Genomic DNA, 23,501 nt, shown 5'->3' with positions numbered 1-23,501 from the left:
ATAGAGGAGGCTATGTACGAAAAGGACTTGGGTAGTAGTGGATGAATCTCTTAAGCCAACTAGACAGTGCGGAGAAGCTATAAAAAAAGGCAAATAGAATATTAGGTTATATAGCCAAGACAGATGAATTCAAATCAAGAAAAGTTATATTAATTATACAATGCACTGGTACGACCACACAGAGAATATTGTGTACAGTTCTGGTGCCCATATCATAAGAAAGACATTGAGGCATTGGAGAGAGTACAGAGGAGAGCAACATGATTAATTCCAGGATTGAAGGGTATGTCATATGAAGATAGAATGAAAGAGCTGAATGTGTATAGTTTAGAAAGAAGGAAAGCCAGAGGCAACTTAATAGAGGTATTTAAAATTGACAAGGGATTTAACAAAGTAACTGCTGAAAATTATTTTTCACAGGTCACAGAGAAGAGAACCAGGGGCCACAGATGGAAACTGAAGAAGAGCATATTGAGGACGGAGGGGAGAAGGAGCTTTTTCATGGAAAGGGAGGTGAACCATTGGACAGGCTGCCGGACAGAGTTGTTGAAGCAGAGACTATCAGATCCTTCAAGAATAGACTGGATGCTGTCATGAACAATACTGTGTAACCCTCTTTGTGACTATAATAAGACCTTTAGCTAGCCTGGAGGAATGGTGGTCCGTTTAGTCATGGATTCCCAGAGGTTTAATTTCCCCTACTAACCTGTTTGGGTTTTTTTTTGTTTTTCCTGAGTGCTAACGGACCACGCTTGCATCAAAGCTAGTGAGCATAGGTGGGCTGAATGGCCTTTTCTTGTTCTAAATTTCTTATGTTCTTATGTACAAACACTTTAAACACATTTCCCATTGGGAATGCTGGACTATTTTTATTGGTTAACCCACCTGATACAAAGAGAGAAAAGGGTTTACAAGAGTGTCCCTTAAGAATCATGTGTGAAATTAAAGTTAAAATAAAGTTCTGGCTATGCTTAAGATCTTACCTTTCTTTAACAGTCTTAATAAAAGTCATATTTTCAATAGCCCATTTCAAATTGTTACCAAGAGCTTTCAGGTTTGCACATATTTACTTTTGGATCCCCAGGATTTCCTCTACAGAGAAAGTGCTTACCTTAGCTTGTTTGCATCAGTGGGATACTAGTGAAATATTAACAAGAAGAAATCCTTTAAAACCAGAAGAAATCCAGATTGTAAAGCCTTCTTCCTGGAATGCTAAGAAAAACAAACAATCTAAATTTTGTTTCATCTGGCAGTTAAGCTTGGGGATAAATTCAGAGGCACTCCCTTATCCAATGATCTTCAATAGTCGTGCAATGGCAATACAATGGGACTCCATTGCAGGTTCTTTATAAGAGGAAATGCAGTAGTTTATGTAAATACAGGAGTAAATATAACCCCTGACCTGTTGTTATAGAATAATGTCAAAATTGCAAATGGCCCCTCGTTGGTTCTAAGGTATATAACCCCACCTGTTATGCCTCAATCCATATTAGACTCCTCTGGGAGTCTAAGCATGTAACCAGTTCTCCTAATGAGAAATTTTAGAATGTTTTTCTCTTTAATGTTTATTTTGTTCTAACGTTGTATAACAGCGTTACTCAGACACCAGAGGAAGCTCTAGTTTACATGCAATGCCCTGGGAAACCATACATCAATTATTCAGCTCCATGTTTAATGTTTCTGTGCCCTGTTGACATTTCCCAAAAAATACCTTCCTTAGGGTGGAGAGCTTTTCCCAGAAAACCACTGTCACCATAAATAAGCATACAAGATATTACACTGCAAATACAGGTAACTCAATTACTCCTCAGGGTTCTCAGCTCCACACCCCATTATAAGTTAAATCTTTAAAGTATCACAGCAAAGACCACTTGTCATATATTGTCAGAGTGATCAATTCAGAATAGGGAACTGAGGAGAATCCAGCACGACTTGGACACACTTTTGTGAAATTGCTAGGGAGCTTATTGGTATTTGCCAATATGAATAATGTAAAAAAAAAAAAAAAAAAAGAAAATGGGAGAGCACCCAAGAAACAAGCAAAGCCTGTTTGGAACATGTTGTTATAGGAGGCTGTGTGGTCCAGTGGTTAAAGGAGGTTCAAATCCCCTCTCAGCCACTGACTCATTGTGTGACCCTGAGCAAGTCACTTAACCTCCTTGTGCTCCGTCTTTCGGGTGAGACGTAATTGTAAATGACTCTGCAGCTGATGCATAGTTCACACACCCTAGTCTCTGCAAGTCACCTTGGATAAAGGCGTCTGCTAAATAAACAAATAATATTGTATTGTAAGGTGGAAACAGGAGAAATATTTTTAAAGAAAAAATTGTAGTCCTGGTGATGTCATCTTAAACCATTCATCTGATGATTTATGATGTCACCAGAAACCCTTGATGCAAATTATAACGTTAATTCTCTGTTTTGCCATGGAATGGTCATGTATACACAATAAGTAGCTATTTATTTTGTATTGAAAAATAACTGCACCTATCAGGTGTGTCTCCTAGTGATGTCATTAAAAGTTGCCTCAAACTAAATCTTCTGGAGCAAGATTTCAACCCACTGTTCCTGAAAAAATGGCTTTGTGTTCCTAGGGTGTAACTGCCATGGTCACCCCAAGATCAGCAGAGAATAAGATATAAATCATTATGTGTTCATCTTTATCCTGTGATAAATCTACAGTACATGTCAATTATGAGTACAGGACAAGCCTGTGAAATACTGTAGCTATAAAAGCAAATTTATTATTGTTTTTTAACAAGCACAATTTCTGCCTGGGGCAGACACAAGTAGACAGACATACTCACATCAACACCACTCTCCACTTGTGATAATAATACATGATAATCTAAAAACTATGAAGTGCTATGTGCCCAAAATCAATAAAGTTAATTATTCTGAACTGCAACACAATCCTTAATAGTTGTTTTAGGTATGCAACATTATAGGCATAATGATAGTCCACTTTATGCATTCACAAGCATTAAAATATGATCTCCGACCTTCACAAGTTGTAGCTGAAGGATATATCTTCAATTGGCCAAGCCGTGAACAGGAATGTGCCAAACATGAACTACTTTAGATGTGTAATGACTGCAGTATAGGATACTGACCTTAAGGTTAGGGTTTCGGTGCAGTTCATGTTGCTTGCATTCTGACTCCTCATTCTGCTTCTGTTTCTGTTAGCTCAGCTGCTATTGGCCAGCATTAACGTCACTATAATTTTTACTTACTGATTGGCCGAGCTTTCATTCTGATCAGATTTAATTTTGGCATGCGTCACAAATCTCCACCCATTTCACTTTGTGTCAGTGCTCATTGGTTGATCAACGCTAAATTGACCTCAGTAATTACTTTATAAACATGTGGTTTTGCCACATTGTTTATTGCGAAGATACTACAATGGCAGGAACTAAAAACAATGTAAATTAAAAAAATTTAAATAAAAATAATATTACACTTTTGTACTGTTTCTGCCTGAAATACACAAAAGAAGAAATGTGTAACTTTAACTACTATTTGATATCCTTTGCTGTATGGTTCATTGAATGGGACAAAGTAAGGCCTTCACAGCCTATTATTCTGGAATATTACAGTTTTACATATCATTTTATGATTGAACAACATTGCAAATCGCTATACTTTTGTTAGATTTAGCTGGGAATTGTGCAGCATGTATTTGGAATAGGAAAGTGAAAGTACTTGTTGTATTTATTTAACTTCATAGTGCATATAGTATATGTCACAGTATACATATAGGAACTTTTGTGCTGAAACCAGCAATTAGTATGTAAAATGACAGTTTGTTTCAATGCTCCACTCTATTGTGATATGCAAGTTAATTAAATGAGAAAATGTACTGGGTTTATGGAGTTCATGTAATTAGTCACTGCAGGCGCAAGGCCACAGCTTCTAATGCTGGTGTGAACTAGAATTATCTGATAGCTTAAACTATATGGATTCTAAGCCAACGGCATGTATTGACACATTAAAAAGAGCAAGCAATAACGGCTTACTACAGAGAATCTGTAGTGCACTTTACCGCATATTTATTTTGTGCATCCTTTTTATTGTGCTTCCTAAATTGAGCATAGTGTACAGTCATAGAACAAAGTCTTATTTAGTATATTTCTGTAAGAAATACAGAGACTCACTCTGCGCTCACAGGACCAGTGTTGTCTATCTTACTCAAATGATTTTGGCAGCTTTAACCTGGGCCAGATTCCCACGCAGAACCCGAGATGAAAGACTGAATCAACCCACTATACCACAATGTTTTAGCAGCATGTGAATTAAATTATTTTTTAAAAGAATGCAAAGTTTGAGTTTTTCAAAGCCATCAAAGGCACATTGCCTTTAACATTCCTCAAACCAGTGGTTCAGCATTTCCTCTGGTGTGTATGACCCCCTTTGCTTATCTGTCATTGGGGTTGGCATTTTCACTGTGAACTGTTTAATTCCTGCTCCGTCCGTACTATGGGAAGAACAGTCACTCTCTTTGTAGTGAAATGTAAAGCATGGCTCTTCAATGACGCCTTATTAGATTGAGAAGGGCAGTACTGTGTAAAAACCCTTTGGGATTTTTTTTTTTCTATATGAAAAGGCCTAATGAAAAAAAATAAGCAACAATAGTAGTTTGTGAAACAATAGCTAAACGTTCACTTTTTTAATAAAAAAAATATGAAATCGGACAAAAAATTTAAAACTCGGAATTGTAAATTGTAAAATGTACATGTATTGTCAGTATGTAACAATAAGAACGTGACAGACCAGGAAAAGTAATACAATTGGAGTATAACATCTAATGGTATATCACCCCTCTTTCAGTATGGATGCAAAGAGCACCCCCCCCCCCCCCCTTTGTTATATCCAAGGACAGTAAATTGCACCCATGCTGTTGCATTGTCTAGTTTGCCCCCTCCCCACTATATAGTACTGTTGCTAAAGAACCACTTTGAGTCAAGATTCAGACTTTTGTAGCCCTCATCAATACTTTAGACACATGTGGGCCTCCTGCTGTGTCTTCATTTAGGTACAGTATAGTTTTCTTTCTTTGCTATATTATACGATTGTGTTTCAACGTTTTGCTTAACTCTTGTGCCACCTGGTGTTAATGTACAGTAAATTACAAAATAAAAATTTAAAAAAATACAAATAAATAATTTCTATTTAATACAATGATAGTATTTTTAAAAATATTTTTCAAGTCCATTGTAATCCATATATTTTTCTTTAATACCTTATAGACTCTAGATCTTAATATAATCACTGTTTTTTTTAAAGATTTGTATTCAGTTTGTAAACATTTGGTTTTACAGTGTCCCGCTTCATCAATTACTGTTTAGACAAAAAGAAGATGTAATACCTTTTATTGGACTAACTAAACAATAATTAATCACAAGCTTTCAAGACGCAAAGGTATCTTCTTCAGGTGAAAGTAGGAAAGTATATTTATTTTGTATTTATTTATTTATTTATGTTTTTTAAAAATGTATTGTATTGTATTTATCATTCTGCACTATTATTTCTTTCCCTATATTAGTATTTACTGTTACATTTTATTCTTATAATTTTGTCTTTGTTATTGTCATTGTTTATTGTGCAGTCACTCGTCCTGTTTTTTTTCTTCAAACACAGCTTTTTTCCCCCTTGCATTAGAACTATGATTCAAAATTGGTTATTTTTGTTAAAGTTCTGATGCTACCTTTGAATGTAAATATCAATCTCTCTTTCCTACTTTCACCCGAAGAAGAGACCTTTCAGGTTTTGAAAGTTTGTGATTAATTATTGTTTAGTTAGTCCAATAAAAGTTATCACATCTCCATCTCTTTGTCTCGCATCTCTAAATACGGCTACCATTCGACAACCGATACCTCAGCATTGTTGGAATTCAAAAACCCCAGCAGGAATTCTAACACAGGTAAGCAATTCTTAAGCAAATATTTAAACGGTTAAAATGAGCCTTGTATATGTATGCAATCTGTCTAAATAGTTCATAATTCAGGCCATTTGAATGCTGAAGATTTTTCTGATATTATTGCTCGTATTCCATTGTGTTACAAATTACGTCGATAAACCAATCAGGGCTCACAGTAAACGCAAGACGATCTGCTGACGGTATGAACTTTGATGGCCACCGTCAACCCCTCAAGCCCCGCAATTCATAAAAACAACTTACGCAATTCAGCCTTGTTTATTGACTTTCTAATCAGTTACACTCGCACCTGATTTGCGTAAAATATATATCTTGTCTGGAGGAGATGAAGTTTACAATGTTTCACTTTTCCAGGAAGGAAGAAACTTCGTGAAGTCTCTAGGAATAATGAACTATTGGACAGAATACAAACTCAACATTTTTTTTTTTAAATTAAATTCTGTTCTTGGCAGAGAGGTGCACACGACAACCCAGTCGTGCTAAAGAAAAAGAACCGTACACTGCATTACAATATCATCGTGCGGTGTACTGCATTTTTCGAAATAAAAAAAACCAAAAAAACACAACGCGCTATAGCCTTGTGTAGAAAGTAAAAGGGATAATGTTAAATCCAGTTCTTCGCTTTGTGTTCGATGCCGTGGATCAGTTTTCCCAAGGTTCGTATTTTTCTGATTTTGTCCAACATCGTCCTCATTTTTTAGCCCTGGTCTCTGTTCTGCTGGGGGGTGTGGTTTTCTTTGTTATTGTTTTACTCAAGAAAAGAGGCCAGCGTGGTACCGCGCCCACCTTTCCCGTTGATTACAGCACAGACCTTTCAATTGAAGAAGTGGTACAGAACAAATACGTTGCCGGAATTAACGGAAAGAAAAGGAGACACCAGGATGAACTGACAAAGAAAAAAAGAAAAGAAAAGGGGAAGGTAAAGTGTGGTAGCTGTGTCCTGTACATATATTGCTATATACATAGTGACATATTATTATTAGCAGTAGTATTCGTCTTAGTATTTTTATTATACATATTATTGTACTAATGGATATAAACGAGAACATAATAAATAATTACGTATTTGGACTTTTGCAAAAAAAAAACTTCAGTGACATTGGTGACCAGGGTCCTGTAGTGGAGTGAACATGTGTTTCAGACAGAACTGTGTCATTCGTGAACATGAGTGACCAATTGAATAGTTTTGACATCAGTGGACAGGATATATTCGGAGCGCTTTGCTTTCCCCAGTGATATGACAAGTGGGGTTTCCATTTTCTCAGACCATGTTCCTTGTAGGTATTTTCAGCAATAAATACATCATCTTGTGAGTTTTTGTGTTTGTTCCTCCACATAGTAGTTTTAAAAGACAGAGTAGGGATGTTAGGAATCAAGTCAAACTGTATAGTTGTAGTTGCTTTGCGCTGTGATGAGGTGTCTAAGGTCACTACACTGAAAAGGGCTCCAGCTGTAGCAGAAACATCTGTACTTTGCAGTCAAGGCTGTTTAAATGGATAACAGTGTACCTCACTTTCCAGGAATCAGTGAATGGACAGCCCCCCATTGCTCCAGAAACCAGAGCATCAAGGGAGGACAGCATACAGAGCACCACTGTTGTTGACAAGAAGCAAGTGAAGGTGCTTTATTATTATTATTATTATTATTATTGTTATTATTATAAATGGTGAACTATACTTTTCCTATAAACTTCAGTATTTTACATCACGGTGATGGCGTGAGACCAGTGTATAAGATTAGGTGGTAGCACTCTAGTGATTTGTCACCAGAAATCCTCAGTAGAATTACAGCCTTATTTTGCACAGTTGGGTATATTATTATTATTATTATTACTGTTATTATTACTGTTTTTATTACTGTTATTGTTATTTCTATGTTGATTTATTTAACCAGGGTGTTACATAAAAACCGTGTGTATTACAGTAGATGTTTACATTTAAGTACAAGATATTGTTAAAACAGACACAAATGGACCATTTATGCTGGATGCAGAGAAGAATGAAGGCGGCATCCCAAACACATTTATATAAACATTTTAAGAAAGCACATGGTACTATGACATAATTCAATGTTCTTTATCTCCATATTCACCGCCTGCATATAAAAAAAAGAGGAACCAGTAGAATTAGATACACAATGTTTTCGTGTACATCTTTGCAAAACCTGCATTTTTGTAGTGGTTTTATTGAAGATTATTTTTAATACTGTAATCTTTACTCAAATATAAAATGGCTTGCTCTAAAAAAAATGTGGCTTAAAAAGTCACAATTTATTGGCACTACAGCACTGAAGGGCCTCTATTTATAATGTAAAACAATCACCAAGATTATTTCCATATTAAGAGTACTGCAAACAGAGTCTTCAGATTATACAGTACAATGCTGGGTGCTGCAGACTAGAGTGGACTAGCCTGTCACTGCATTCTTGTTGAATGAAACCCTAGGTCACTGAATGAAGTGTAAGAGCTGAGAAATTAAACCACTTCTCATAGCACATCTGTCAGCTCCCTATAAATTTACAGCCTAAGGATTTGCTTCCAGGGCGACTTTATCCTGAGTGCTGTCAAGCTGACAATGCCTCACTGTTAAGCACTGTCTGGAAGGAAGCCAGCTTCTCTGTGTGCCAGAGGCAAGGTTCCCTGACGACTTACTCCAAGATACCAAATTTTAAAACTTGGAGCATTTAGTTATATTCAGCATCACTACCCCCCTATGCTGGTTCCAATCCCCAGCACGATACTTGTTATATTTGTTATTTTTGTATATCTATTTGTTTGGCCAATGTGCCCTTTTGCTTTAAAAAGTGTTTTGGTTTTAAATCCTTTGTTTATTTAATAAAAAGCTGAGCGCCGCAGCGTCTCAGTTTCACCCCACAGTTGCTGCGTGTTACATTTGTTTCTGGTTTGACGTCACCACCAAAGCCATCCTGTTCACAGTGGGTGTCAGAACCGGGACGACAGCACCTCCAAGTGTCAGACCAGGAATACTACAGGCAAATATTATTTCATTTTCTCAAGAGGAGTATTTGTTTTTTGTTTGGGAAAAAAAAAAAAAAAAATAGAGACAATGAAGAAGGGAGAGTGGATGGAGCAGTGGCATGACCATCAGCGGCAGCTGGAAGCCGCAGGGGCTCCGTGATGCCTTGCCTCTTGGATGTGTGCCCCTATGAAGACCCCCTTTTTGTGCAGGCCTTCGATTGGGGTGAGATGGAGACCGCAGAGGAATGGATCTGCCTGAAGGCCGTACCATTGCTGCAGGCGGACCAGGACACCTGCCTCACCTGCTAAAGAGGGGAAGAGTGGTGCTTTGCCATTGGCGAGGTCGGGCACATATCATCAACTGCCCCCGCCCCGGAGAGGAGGAGGAGGGACAACCGAAGGGCAGCTGGGCCTACCTCAGAGCTTTTGAGGCCGTGAACTGGGACATCGCCTGTGGGGAGTGGGGTCACTTCATGGTCAACTGCCCCATCATCCAGGAAGAGGAGGAGAAGGAGGAGAAGGAGGAGCACCAGTTCGCAGCGCGAGAAGGAGAAGCTCCGCTGCTATCTCCAGCGCAAGAGGGAGAAGCCCCGCTGTCTCCAGCGACAGAAGGAGAGCCGCATCAGTTCCCTGCGACCGAGAGAGAGCCACACCAGTCCCCAGTGATGGACGGAGACTACCTGCTGCTCCCGCCTCCACTGCTAGAGGGAGACTACCCACTGCTCCCACCTTCGCCACCAGGAGACTACCCGCTGTTCCCATCTTCGCTGCCAGAAGACTGCCTGTTGCTTCCACCTCCACTGCCATGGGAGGATTCCCTGCCACTCTCACCTCTACCGCCATGGGAGGACTGCCTGCCGCTCACACCTCCACCGCTAGAGGGAGACTGCGTGCTGCTCCTGCCTCCATCACCAGGAGGAGAAGTGGAGCTCCCGCTGCCACCTTCTTGGCCAGGGGCTCCCCTCCTGCCGTCACCTTCAGAGGGACCGCTGCTGCCCTCTCCTGCACTGCCTGGGGTTGCCTGTCCCGCACCGCCTAGGGCTGCCGAGTCTGCATCGCTTAGGGCTGCTGAGCTTGCATCGCCCGGGGATGCCTCCACGACACCGCCCAGGGATGTCACCGCCCGGGGATGCCTGCATGTCACCACCCGGGGATGTCCCCATGTCACCGCCCGGGGATGCCTGCATGTCACCACCCGGGGATGCCTGCCGGTCATCACCCGGGGTGGTTATAAATCTGGGGCCGGAGCCCCAGAAAAGGGAGCCGCCAGCTACAGAACACGAGGGTGAAATGGAGCTTCCCGATGCCACCTTCTTGGCCAGCGGTTCCTCTCCTGTGTTCACTGCCTGAGGGTCCGGAGCTGTCGCTGTCGGAGGGTCCGGAGCCGCCGCAGGTTGGGGGTCCGGTACCGGCGTCACCTGGGGTTGCCGGCACTGCCTCGCCGGGGGTCGTCGGCTCTGCCTCGCCGGGGGTCGTCGGCTCTGCCTCGCCGGGGGTCGCCGGCTCTGCTTCGCCTGGGGTCGCCGGCTGTGCCTCGCCGGGGGTCACCGACTCTACCTCGCCAGGGGTCACCTGCTTCCCACAACCCGAGATAGTCAGTTTGCTACCACCCGGAATTCGCCGCTGCCTGAGGAAGCAGCCTTTCCGCTGCTGGAGTGTGCCACCATGCTGTCAGCCTTGACACTGCCCGGATTGTCACCAGTGAGCCCTTTGGCCCGAGACTTTGTGCAAGACTGTTGGGTTTTTAAGGGAGGAAGTGGCCTTTGAGGCTATATGTGCTGCACACAAGGGGGGGCATATGTGACGTGGAGCCCCGCCCCTATGTATATTTGTGCGATATTTTTATGATTTATTTGTATTATGTTATGAATATATATATATGATGGTGAAAAGCCGAGTTATTTGTATTTTATTATTGCTTGGCCAGATGAGCGAGATGCCGTCCGCCATGGTATTGTTTTGTATTATCTGTTTTAAATTCCTCGTGAGAATGCGTGACTGTCAGCTACTGATTATTTAACTAGCTGACAGTCACGCAGACTTAATTAAACTTTTGCAGACTATAACCGAGGGGTAATAAGATAATTACTAGCTAGTTAACCCCTCGGCCATAATATAAAAGACCTGCAGTTTGCCAGTGCAGGGTGGAGAGTATTTGGAAAAAGGAACGTAAACGAGAGAGAAAGGAGGAAAAATAATAACAATTGCTAGATGTGCTGGCTCCTAAACCCACCACGATACTTGTTATAGTTGTTATTTTTGTTTAAATCTTTTGTTTTGTTTATTTAATAAAAAAGCTGAGTGCCGTAGCGTCTCAGTTTCGCCCTGCAGTTGCTGTGTGTTGCATTTATTTCTGGTCTGATGTCACCACCAAAGCCATCCTGTTCACTGGATTCCATGGACTTTTTCTCCCTACCTGCCAGATGCACTCAAGCGGACACCTGCAGGGTTGTCCATTGTCCTCCAGTGGCCGGTAGATCGCAGACATCCGCTCTCGACCTGGGTGTAAAGAGGCAATTGGCTTGGTCGTGGAATCCGAAAATGCCCACTGACCTTCAATTCTCCTGAGCTGTTGTGGGGAATTGCTATGGTGAGGGAACATAATTGGACATTCTAAATTGGGGAGAAAATCAGGGGTAAATTGGGCAAAAAAAAAAAAAAACACTTAAAAAATAAATGTATGATACATTACATTGTAAAAGCAGTATTAAAGGCATAGTAAAAAAAAAAAAAAAAGGTTTAATGAATATCAAACTACTTTGTTAATCAAAACAGACTTTTAAAAAAAAATTAATACTGTAACTTATGAATTAAGGTTTTCTGCTTATGTTTTCTACAGTTGAGTTTAAAAAGAGCTTTTCCTTTTTCAGTCAGTCATAATTAGACATATGTTTGGTGGTTATAGCAGCTTTGGTAAGTATGCAATATCCAGATATACCTATAAAGTCAGATTCAGTGTGGAAGGATAGGGGGTGAAGTGGGGTAGGAGAAATCTGTTCAGGTTTGCTTGCCTCAGCTTAGTCCCCACAGACAAAATTTAGCACAATTTACAATTAATATAAAACGCTGGACAACTTTTGGCAGTGGGGGGTGGGGTGTATACATAGTTGTTAATGTAGCATGCTCTTTTTCTATTGCAGCAAGGACAAATGCAACACAGCTTGAGCACATGCAGCTTAAGGTTATACTTGGTTAGCATGTGGTTAAAATGTGAATGTGAATGGCTACTGCTGGGTTATTTCTCAGATAGCTGAAAGCGCATAGTCAGAACCCAAGCCAAAAAATGGAAGACAAAAATGTAACCCTGTATTGAATTAGTTCTACTTCACTATGCTGTTTTCTGTTGTCATAGAATTGCTTACGCAGTTGCCTTTATATTTTTGATTGTCTGCTCTGTGAAATCATTGTCTTTGCGAAGTTTTACTCAGAAGACAATTTGTATTTGCTGGTGTTCACTTTTTACTGCTGCAATAGCACTGTAGAATATTGGCTCAGTTTACAACTGTGTACTGTGATTCCCTAGGTCAAGTTCCATCGTGGGTATTGAGACTGTTTGGGGTTTGTTTTTTTCTTGCCTTTCCATAGCAAGGATGTCAATGTGACCCCTTTTCATTCTAGCTTGAATTGATAGGTGTAAATCAAAACTACAAACCCCAAATGAGGGACAAAAACTTTAAAAAGGGGATTATCTGATTATCAAGACCCTGTATCAAGTGTTGTACCACTGTGTATTACAAATCTGCTTCACTAGCTCTTATTTTGTGTAGCTCAAGAAAAAGAAGAAAAAGACAGAGATTGTGGTAGAGAGGCTTTCAAAGGGAGTCACGTCTGACAAAGAGGAGAGTGATGAAGAAGAGGCAGGTGTGTGAAATGCTGTGGATTTCTGTACAGAATGTTTGCTTCTGTTTTCAAAGGCTGCATTGACCACAATCCTGTTCAACAGTGCACTAAAATATAATTCCTTGGTGTTTGTTTACTACAGTCTGCCCTAGCTTTCTTTGATCTCATTTTAGCATATTTAACATTGAAAAAAAACCAAAAACTCAAAATGGCAGACTGAAAAATGACTCTATTCAACACATGAGTTTGCTGATCCCAGTGCTGGACATGCCCATACAGTATATCATTTTTAACTGTTTCTCAGATAAGACATTGTAGCTATTACATTAGTTGTATACATAATAAAACTGATAATAATATAGAGTGGAATTATAGTCACATGTCTGAGTTCAGTCAGTTATTGGACTTTTTTATACTGTTGGTCTGCACATATTACTTTCAGAGAATTTTTTGTTAGAAACACACGTGATGCATGCTTTGCCATCCTCTTCCAAAAAAGTGGTACCAAAACAGGAATGGATTAAAAAAAAAAAAAATTATCCCAAGTCACAAAAAAGCTGGTAAAACCATAACATCTTAGGGGTTACATCTTATAGTAGTTAATAATATAAAAGTTAATAATGAATAAAAAATGCTTCTGCTTTGTATTCCAGGTATGTGGGTTACAAAAATCAGCAGTCGAGAGAAGAGACAGCTGAAGAAGGAGCGCATGAAACAGAAGGGTAATTCTCTATGAATGAGAGTGCGGTGTATGTCAGGGTTTTTTTTAGTTTGTCAAGAGGAACTAGCATTAAATAAAATAACTACTTTCATTTTCATTTGAAAAGGGGAGGGGGCTTTAGGAGGCAATTGGTCTGTATGGTAGCAACATTACAAAACAAGAACACTTTAAGAAGGATGGTGTTTTTTTTTTTTTTAAATCTTTATTTAGTTGTTATATCTTGCATTGGTGTAATTGCACAGAGATTGCCAATGTCCGTCATGAAAGGATGTTTATAAGACCCTGTCCTCCTTTCAATAAGACACTGCAAAAGCTGTAGCCCCTGAGGCCCTAGCTTGCGACACAGCGATCCTGTGGGATGATGGCGTTGATAAAGAAACTGACTGGCAGGCCTCACCTCAGAATGCGCACCCTGACACTGGGGTTTGGGGGGAGGCTGATAGCAAAGTACAAGGCTGCGTATGGAAGGAGCTGAAGCCCCGGGACGCTGTGCAGACAAGCCGGAGACCAGTGGAATGGGCGCCACCAGGAAAGCCAGAAGAGGATATCTTTTCCCATGTAGGTCAGTACAGTTCATGAAAATTAACCACCTGTTTGGTTAATTAACACGAGAGGTGCAGATTTGTTCAAAAAACAGTAGGTCAAATGTATACCCAAACCTTTTAAGTTGTAGTATACATTCTATGATTAGCTGTTTCTGGAGTCATGGATAAGCATTCCCATACAACAAGTGGAATGAGATCTAGCTTTGAATAAATTTTTTTAGAAATCAGTTGTTTAGTTTACGTTTCAACATACTTTCTTTACATACATTAGTCTTGTTATATAAACAGCATGAATGTTTGCACCCGGAACTTTTGTACAGGAGTGTGGTTGATTGGTACAGAACAGGGTATTACCTGAGGTGCAGTCTTGTTACAGTATGTTTCCAGTGATGTTGTGTTTTGCATTTAGGAACTTGGAATGTGAAAGGTGCGAAGACAGAGCCTGTCACTTTTGGGACTCTGCCTGACTTTTCCTCTGAATTAGGTAATATATTTACTGTAAGATGTATGCATCTGTGATGCATGCTTTGTCTGCTCTTAACTCTTATTAAGAGGCAGAAATAAACAGTGTGCAAGGAAAATGTATTAATGTGGGGGCTGAAAAAAATGTATTTCTCCATATGCTTCCCATCTTACAGTAGATGTTACAAGAATTCCCTGCACTGGAAATAAATAACATGCCACCTGTGTTCTCTTAGCATTATACTTTATAATACTATATGTGTTTCCTCATTTGGTTTGCGTTGGTTGCATGTACACGTATGATTCCATGATAAGTCTTTGTGTTATACTACATATTATGTATTTTTTAAAGTACACCTGCCCTGTACAGTATAGGAATTGCTTGCACTTAAGAAACTCATTGTAAAGCAAAACGTTTACTTAGGAATTTAGGGAATAAATGTAGTTTGATGTTCGTGAAACATGGCTGACTTTTTTTGGTCTAGTAAAGTAAGGTAAATAAATAAAGTACATGGTAAAAAGTGAAGTGTGGTCAAATATTTGTTTGTTTGTTTAGATAGTCCAGACAGTATCTCATCACAACAAACAAGGTCCGTCCCACTGCCTGTGGAGTACTAAGCTACCCAACTTCGGAGTGGATGAAGCTTGGCTTGGATTAGGTAAGCAATGAGGTTTCTCCATGTGAGTTTTAATAGTCAACTAAATAACCAAACTGAAGATTCACAACCACTTTTGTGTCCTTGTTAACCAATGTAATTAATTTACTATTGTGTCCCCTGTATTTGTGTGCAAGATGCAGTTCTAGAAACAGACAGTAGGTGACAGTGGTGGTACGTTGTCGGAAATACAGAGCAAACTTGTGCAAGCAGGCATGTTGCAATCGAGATGTGTGGTTTTGGACGGCAGCAGTTTTGAGACTGTTATAAAAGTCTGAGGTGTTCGCTACCACTTTGCAATCTGTTTGAAGATAAGAAATGTTCTGCCCTAATAGTAAACACAATATAACTATCAAGAAACAACTGAGTTTCAAGAAGAAGCAGTCATATTGCTGTTAATTTCTAACTAGGTTTAATGCCGATAAAATAATATTATGAGAGAGAGAGAGAGAGAGGAGAGAGAGAGAGGAGAGAGAGAGAGAGAGAGAGAGAGAGAGAGAGAGAGAGAGAGAGAGAGAGAAGAGAGAGAGAGAGAGAGAGAGAGAGAGAGAGAGAGAGAGAGAGAGAGAGAGAGAGAGAGAGAGAGAGAGAGAGAGAGAGAGAGAGAGAGAGAGAGAGAGGCTGACTGACTGATTCTTCTGTTTCATTTTTGGGGTTCATGACTTGTTTTTGTTTAACCTTTTTTTTTTGGCTTGTGTGCCTGTTTATTTGTTACTTTGTTCCTGTGTTTGTATTTTTGTTTTATTTTGTTTATTAAAATGTGCATTGGTGCTTCATACTGCAGTTTTCCTGATCTCTGAGTCTTCTACTGGCCACTACCTTGTCACACTCTCATACAGGATGAATGATTTACTACAAAACGCTGCGCTTGAGTCCAATGAAATAAAAACAGAAAGTGAGCCAGTGTCACAATTAACTGCATGCACTAGAGCTGTCGTCTTCTTTCTACGGAGCACGCAGAAACAGTTTCAATTGGTTACACTTCAGAAAGCATTGGGGCTGGCCACCAAACATTCCAAGATCTTTAGTCTTGAGATGATGGGATAATAAATCCTGATTTGAGTGGTATTGTTTTGTTTGTTTGTTTGTTTGTTTATACAATTATAAGGTCAACAGATCATTTAAGGGGACAGACCCAGATCATAAGGGATTGTGTTGTTAAGATTTCTATCACAATCACAACAACAAAAATGTACTGCAAGCCATAAAGTCTTTTCTCGATTAATCTAGTGGATCCTTTTGTCGTCGACCAAAACTCAGATTGGAGCCCTCCTGCTGAGGAGTGGGGTAACTGGACAGGAGAGTCCATCTCACTGACACAACCGCAGACAGCTAACGAGAAGCAGGTAGGAGTCTTTGTTGTTTTAGGAATCTAATTCCCACACTCGTCGTCTATAAGTGTATATTATTGTGAAAGTTAAAGAAATGCACACTATCATCTTAAGCTCATGCAACTATATTTAAGGCTGCTTTTATGTGCGGGAGAGTTGAAGCAGAAGAAATATCAATCTAAAGCATTTAAAATCCATGGGAATATAAACACATTCCCCTGTCTGTGAACAAAACAAGAATTGTGGCAGCTGTCCGTTGGTAAATGGAAAAACATTCAAAATTCCAGTTTTAGTTAATTATAAACATTGCATAATAAGGGGCAGTTAAAAATAAAATCAACGAATATTGCAATTTAGAACTGTTTTAAAGTTATTATTTACTATTTATATATGGCTTTTAATTTATCTGACTGTCAAAGCCTCTGTAGTAGCTGTATTTTCATATGTTTTTATTTTTAGATTGAATCTAGAAAATTGTATCCTAAATAATAATTAGGCAGATATTGGTAGACATACCATTTTTTTTATTCAAATTATATTTCACTTTATAAAATGATGTGCGTGTACAATGTTTAAATAATATTAGGACACCAAAAATAGTAAACAAAATGGGTTGTGGCATAAGGCCAGTAGATTTGTTTAGATTATGTAACGTTTTTACAAAATTATAAGTAAAAAAAAAAAAAAAAATCTTGAAATCAATCTATGTAATAATAGGATGATTGCTTAATTATTGCTTATTACTTTACTTATGTCTAAACTGACATTGTGTGGCTGTAGGGCTAAATTACAGGTAAAGAGACAAGGTGTGTAACATTACTGAAAAAAAACTATTGCATATTAAACAGGTAATAAATTAAATATTAGGTAAGTGCCAATGACAAACTGTACAATTAGCTTTTATTGTAATGACCCAAACAAAACCAGCAGTATTCTAAACAAAACAAAAATCAAGTTTTGTCATTGTTTCTACTGTATGATGTATGAGTCACTATTCGTAGTAGCCACTACTCTAGTAGAACTACTTAGTAGTACCAATAGCTCTACCATGGTTATATGGAATACCCCTAGTCTGAACTCTTTTTTTCCCAAATCTCCAGGCACAATTTTGCTTACTAATGCTGTGTCAGCTGTGTAAGTGCTTAGCTTAAAGTATACAGATACACGGTTCAATTTAAACAAATGTAAACAAATAGAGACCAAAGGTTTTTTTTTTTTTTAACCCTTTATGTTATATTTTATGTTTAAACTCAATTAAGACCTGATTAAGTGTCACGATCTAGACAAGATGAAAACAATATGAAACTTAATGAGCTTGACATATCAAGGCCTTTACAAAATATAATTTGCACCAATTTCTGTGTATGGAAAATCAAAGTTATTGATTTGATAACTAGTTACAAACATCATTGGCACACAATTGGTAATTGCTTTTATGAAATTGTTACTTTTTTTTTTTTTTTTACAAGGCATGTATATACAGTCGGTCTGCAGCTTTGAAAAAGCATACATATACAGTGCCAAGGTGTTAAATCTTATAATGCCAACATATTAGGAATGCTCTGGGCCAAGAACAGTAATACAGTAACGTGCAGGCCCAAAAGAACAGTGCTCTGTGAAATTAAAAATGGGATTGGTTCTATAAGCAGTACGCTTTTCTTGGATAATGGAAACAGAGTAAGCAATCGTGCAGGGGAGACCTAGCAACCAGTGTTTTTAATTACTAGGCAGGTTAATGTGTAGTTTTTCTGTCAAATAGTCAGGAACACAATATCCAAAGTACTTGTATGCATTTTGGAGCACTTATTAACTGATATACAGGGTTACTTTGTTGAACACAGATTTTGTGTGTAGCATTACATTTAGTACTTCAGTCAAACATGAGATTTTTGGTTCACAGTACCCTCTACTAAGTGAACTGTTACTGCAGGTGCATTCTAAGGCAGGAAATCTGTGGCCTTTCAATTGAATGTGCTTTCCGTGAATTGTTTGCATTCCTGTGTGTTTCCAACACGTTGACAAATATAAACAATTTTTTTTCTTGGAATAGAAAAGTTCTGAATTGAACAGTGTTTATGGGGAATATTATTATTATTATTATTATTATTATTATTATTATTATTATTATTATTATTATTATTAGTAGTAGTAGTAGTAGTAGTAGTATTAGTAGTAAAAACCCAACTGTATAAATGGGTAATTGTATGTAAAAATAATGTGTAAAAAATAATGTAATTGTATGTAAAAATAATGTGATATCTTGTAACAATTGTAAGTCGCCCTGGATAAGGGCGTCTGCTAAGAAATAAATAATAATAATAATAATAGTCGTAGTAGTCGTAGTAGTAGTAGTAGTAGTAGTATTAGGCTTCCAAGCTGGCTTTTTTTCCAAGCTAGGATTCTTCTTCTTCTTCTTCTTCAAACTGCTCCTGTTCACACGCGGTGTAACCAATCAACATGAAACTTGGTAGGTATCATCCCGTATAGATTACAGTTCAGATGCAATAAAAATTGCACTCCTGCATCAACAAAGATGGCAGCCTGACGCATTTTTTGGAAAGACCTTTTAAAATCTTCTTGGGAACCGGTGAACTGATTGATCTGAAACTTTGCATATGTCATCAGCAACCAAATCTGCTTCAAGTTTGCAAAGCAGAAGTTGCTACTATCAAAATGGCTGCCACCAAATTCACCAAAACGCGCCCAAACATCAAACTGCTTCTATTTGCAAACCATTTAAACAACTAACTCTTAACTTGGTAGGCATCATCCTGGGGACAATGCATTTCAAATATGGAAAAATTGTGTTCTTTTGTAAAACAACGTGGCGTCCAAACCTACATTTCATTCTTAAATTTAAAACTGTATCAGTTGAAAAATGGTTTATTTATTTAAGTTGACACGCACCATCCCTGTGTTAATACAAATGTGTAAACCAATATGGCCACTTGACGTATTTCTTTAAAAGTCTTTGAAAATCTTTGGTCAAATGTAAAACTAGCTTATAACTCCTTACAGTGCAAATAGGGTTATGGTTACTATACAACACATTTAGGAACCCATATATGCTCTATTAAAAAATGACCTAGATCGTGACCTTTGATCTATCCTTAAGGTTCAAAGTAAAATTAGCTTATAACTCCTTACAGTGTGTAGATAGGGTCATGGTTACTATGGTGTTTACAGTTATAAAGCATCGTGAGATCATGAACTAATGCAGTATTTTGAATTGAAACTGCTCCATAAAACTGATCTGTTGCTGACACTTGTGCTGCAAAGCTACAGCTTGTCAAAATGTCCAACTGGTACTGAGCTTGGAAGCCATAAAAATGCCTGGCAGCTCTAGTTGTTATTATTATTATTATTATTATTATTATTATTATTATTATTATTATTATTATTATTATTATGAATAAATAAATATTTGACAATATATGGCAGTGGTATTCTCCACCACATTATTTTGTTTTTATCCCCAATGGATACTGTCTGCAAAGCCATGGCAGCACGGGTAGTAGTGGAGGTACACATTTAATACTGTACTGTCCTGTACAAGTATTTCACTTGTGGTGGTTATGCCTGAGATTTCTTATTACATTTGTATTTGAGTAAAGCAGGGACAGGGGTCTGGAAGAAGAGCAGGGCAAGAGAACCTGAAGGGAGTTGTTTCAGTGAACCCGTCTCAGTGGGCAGCAGGAGGTTCTCCAGGAAACACACACATGGAGTACAAGAGCTTAGCTGGATCCGTGTCTACTGACAGTGAGTCCTGTACCACACTAGTACAGTAACACCCCTCTCTAATCCATCTCTATAAACTGGATTCTGTATAATTTGGCATAGTTTATGCACGTGTATGTGAGTACACTATAGTGTATCTACAGTAAAGTCCTTGTTTACATACTGGAAGTAAAATTAAAATAATAAAATCCTTGAATTACTGGGTATACCCAGACACTACTTCTACTGTATGTACTGTAATAGAGTTATTCACAGTGTTCAAATAGTTTGTCATTTTTATTCACATTGTATAATCCGGCATTGGTCCCAAACGATGCCAGATTAGAAAGGTTTTACTATAGTACATGGACCTACAATTTCTGAATGGCTATGAATGTTATTTTCAATTTATATTTAAGTTTTCGTTTTTTAAGATATTATGATATGAATTATGTAATCCAAACAAAAATTAAATATTCAGAATAAGAGTCAAAAACTGGAAACGGATGTTTCTTGTAAAACTCATATCTGTACATATTTGGATATATAGAGATTGTAGGTCCATGTACTACAGTAAAACCTGTCTAATCTGGCATTGTTTGGGATCAGTGCCACATTACACAATGTGTATAATGCTGCACCCAAAAAATTGGTAAAATGAGTATTTATCGTTTTAAAATATTCCAAAATTTTATTCCTCCTTGGTGGTGGTCCATTTTATTCCAGCAAATTTTTGCTATGTCGATTTCTGCATTTATTTCCCGTTTTGGTTTCTGTTTTCGTTAACGATTATAACACTGCATCACATGACCGCATAAACCATTCACCAAACACAATACTGTTTTAAAAAATAACAAAAGCATACTGAAGCAAAAAAAATGTATTTCTCATTAATCAGATTAATTAAGGAGAAGTTTTTTTTATTGTGTTTCCATAGGTCAAAACACCAAGAAGGAAAGAAAGAAGAAAAAGAAAATAAAGAAAGAAACCTGACATCTCTTTCCGGCAAAGCGCAAGGGATCTATATCGCATTGTGTGGTTGCTAAATTAGCTGCAATGGCTCTGCTTTAGGAAGTGCTGCACTAAGCCCAATCAAACATCCAGAACGCCAGAAAACACTTGAAAGTGAGAGAGTGTAAGGAGGTAAAGAAGATCAGACTGGCGCTTCTAGGTGTACAGATAAAACTGCTCAGAGCTTATTAACTCAAGAGATTCAAGTGGGATTTTCTTTCCTAATAAATCGGTTCAAAGGGAACAGTAGTGTCCTCCTGTATTGTAGGAGACACCATGTTTGTCATGACAGTAAAACTCTTGTGTTTCTATTTAAGTGGAGAGACTGTAAATGACCAGATAGATTTGTCCCATTTATCACAGTGAGAAATGTGTTAAAAGCGAAGCCATACATTTCAGAATATTCGTTTTCTTGTCATTTTGTATGGCGGCATATTGCTTTGTTTCAATTAATAGCTTGTTTGTTTCTTTGGTTGATTTTTTATCATCCGTGTCTTTGTTTTTTTTTAAGATATGCATGACAGAGATGGGAAACAGTAAAACAGTATGCCTGTTATTTCCTGGAAAAAATGGTGTAATAGTGTAATAGTGTAAAAATCTTTGTATTTTATGGGGGGTTCTACACTTAACATTTTTGATATTCAGCCCTATTAAACCAGTTTAAAGATTACCTTTTGTTTAAATACATACCGCAGCTTTTTATTTCTGTTGAGATCTCTTAGTTTCCTAAGATTGCATTTCAGTGTGATGTATGGAAAATAAATTAGGTGAATCCCTCACAATTAACTTGTCACTGCTCTTGTGTAATTTCTATACTGAGAGTAACTTTTGTTAAATTGTTTGGGGGGGGTGGAGTCACTACCCTTCACATTTTTAAATAAACAAAAACAGTTGCTATGTGATCATGCTACTACTGCAGTATGGAAGCCCATTTCTACCAAAAAAAGCTGTCTCAGAATTCTGACTTAGTAAGTCAGTATTCTGAGATACTCAGAATACTGAGATAGCTTTTAATTTTTTTGTGGTGGAAAATTAGCTTCCAATGTACCAGTAATACCTTCAGTTTGTTTTCAAACACACGCTCCCTTAAGAAAACATACGAAACAAATTTTGGTTAATTTTGGTTTGCTCAGTTGTTTAGGAAACTAGGAGAAATGAATACAGGAATAAAAAAGCAATGTTGTGTTATAAAAAAAGTGTATCTATAAAATTGTCTGTATACAAAAGCATTGTTGATAACTTTTTAAAAAGAAATACTACATAAAACTAAATACATTCAATGTGAAGCATTTTGACAAAGTCTTTTTAAGTGTTGTCTTTTTCTAATTGAAGCCATTCAAAAAAAAATCTTGTTGAAACGTTTGCCATTAAAAGTTTTAAAAGTTTTAAAAGTTTTTAAAAGTAGTTGAGGAGAGGAATCTGGGGGTCCTGGTGTCTGAAACTGAGCCAGAATTTTGTCAATGACTATTGCTTTTGCTCAGTGCAATATTGTGTACTGCAAATGCAAAAAAAAGATCACCGTTTTGTAATTTTCTTACTTTGCTCTATATTTGAGTAAGAAAAAAAAAAAAGAAAAAAAAATACTTGTAATACTAACTTCAGAAAACAAAGGACATGTTCCAGAATTTTGTTTATATGTTGTACTATTTGTTATACTGCTATTGCATGTTTTTCTATTTGGTACAATTGTATACTTTTGTTCATACGCTTTGTATTTAATTAGCTTATTGGAGTACATTTTACATTAAAAGCATTCAGCTATTGCATTGTCTTTTTTTTATATATATATATAAAAAAATCAACAAACTTTATGTAGCCCTCAAGCAGCAATATCTTAATGCCTCTCAACAGACTCAGAGAGTAAGGAAGCAATGTTTAGAGTATGAATCTTTGTGCCTTCTCTCCTCCCCATTGGCACAAAGATTGAACTTTTAATTCAGGTACTTCACAGTGTTTTGTTTTATGCAGAATCTCCTTTTCTAATGCTGGTTGAAACTGGTTGTGAAGCTGTGATTTTGAAAGCATTCCACCGTGTTACCCTGTCAAAACCCCAGCCCCTCACAGACAATTTCCGCCTGGGGGGCTGTGCCCTTAAATAAATCACAATATCTTCCAAAGTATAGACAGCACAGGCATGGTTCAGGGCTTGAATTCAAGGTAACCCTTTGGGCATCAAAACTAAAACCTCAGGTGTGATAAAAGTCTTACTCAGTACCACACTGGAAGGAGATATCCAGAAAAAATACATAAAAAAACAACAAACGCTTTTCATTTTTTTATGTTCTATAGTCATCTATAGTCATATA

General features: G+C 37.9%; 1 protein-coding gene across 2 annotated transcripts; it reads left to right on the top strand.

Annotated features, from left to right (window-relative positions):
- Nucleotides 1-6,083: 6,083 nt before the first annotated feature.
- Nucleotides 6,084-22,958, top strand: LOC117402402 (uncharacterized). Of its 2 annotated transcripts, XM_034003492.3 has the most exons (10): nucleotides 6,084-6,854; nucleotides 7,456-7,554; nucleotides 12,680-12,773; nucleotides 13,406-13,474; nucleotides 13,775-14,035; nucleotides 14,428-14,502; nucleotides 15,037-15,139; nucleotides 16,367-16,482; nucleotides 20,082-20,226; nucleotides 21,122-22,958. In XM_034003492.3, the coding sequence occupies exons 1-7, from the start codon at nucleotides 6,537-6,539 to the stop codon at nucleotides 15,096-15,098; spliced, it is 978 nt and encodes a 325-aa protein (XP_033859383.2). In that variant the 5' UTR covers nucleotides 6,084-6,536; the 3' UTR covers nucleotides 15,099-15,139; nucleotides 16,367-16,482; nucleotides 20,082-20,226; nucleotides 21,122-22,958. The 2 variants fall into 2 exon arrangements, with proteins under 2 accessions (XP_033859383.2, XP_033859384.2); XM_034003493.3 differs by lacking the exon at nucleotides 20,082-20,226.
- The last annotated feature ends 543 nt before the right edge of the window (nucleotides 22,959-23,501 follow it).

This window comes from Acipenser ruthenus, chromosome 5 (genome assembly GCF_902713425.1).
Source record: "Acipenser ruthenus chromosome 5, fAciRut3.2 maternal haplotype, whole genome shotgun sequence".
Taxonomy (NCBI): Eukaryota; Metazoa; Chordata; class Actinopteri; order Acipenseriformes; family Acipenseridae; genus Acipenser; species Acipenser ruthenus.
The sequence above is the reverse complement of the archived record's forward strand: the minus strand, read 5'-3'. Positions and strand labels throughout refer to the sequence as shown.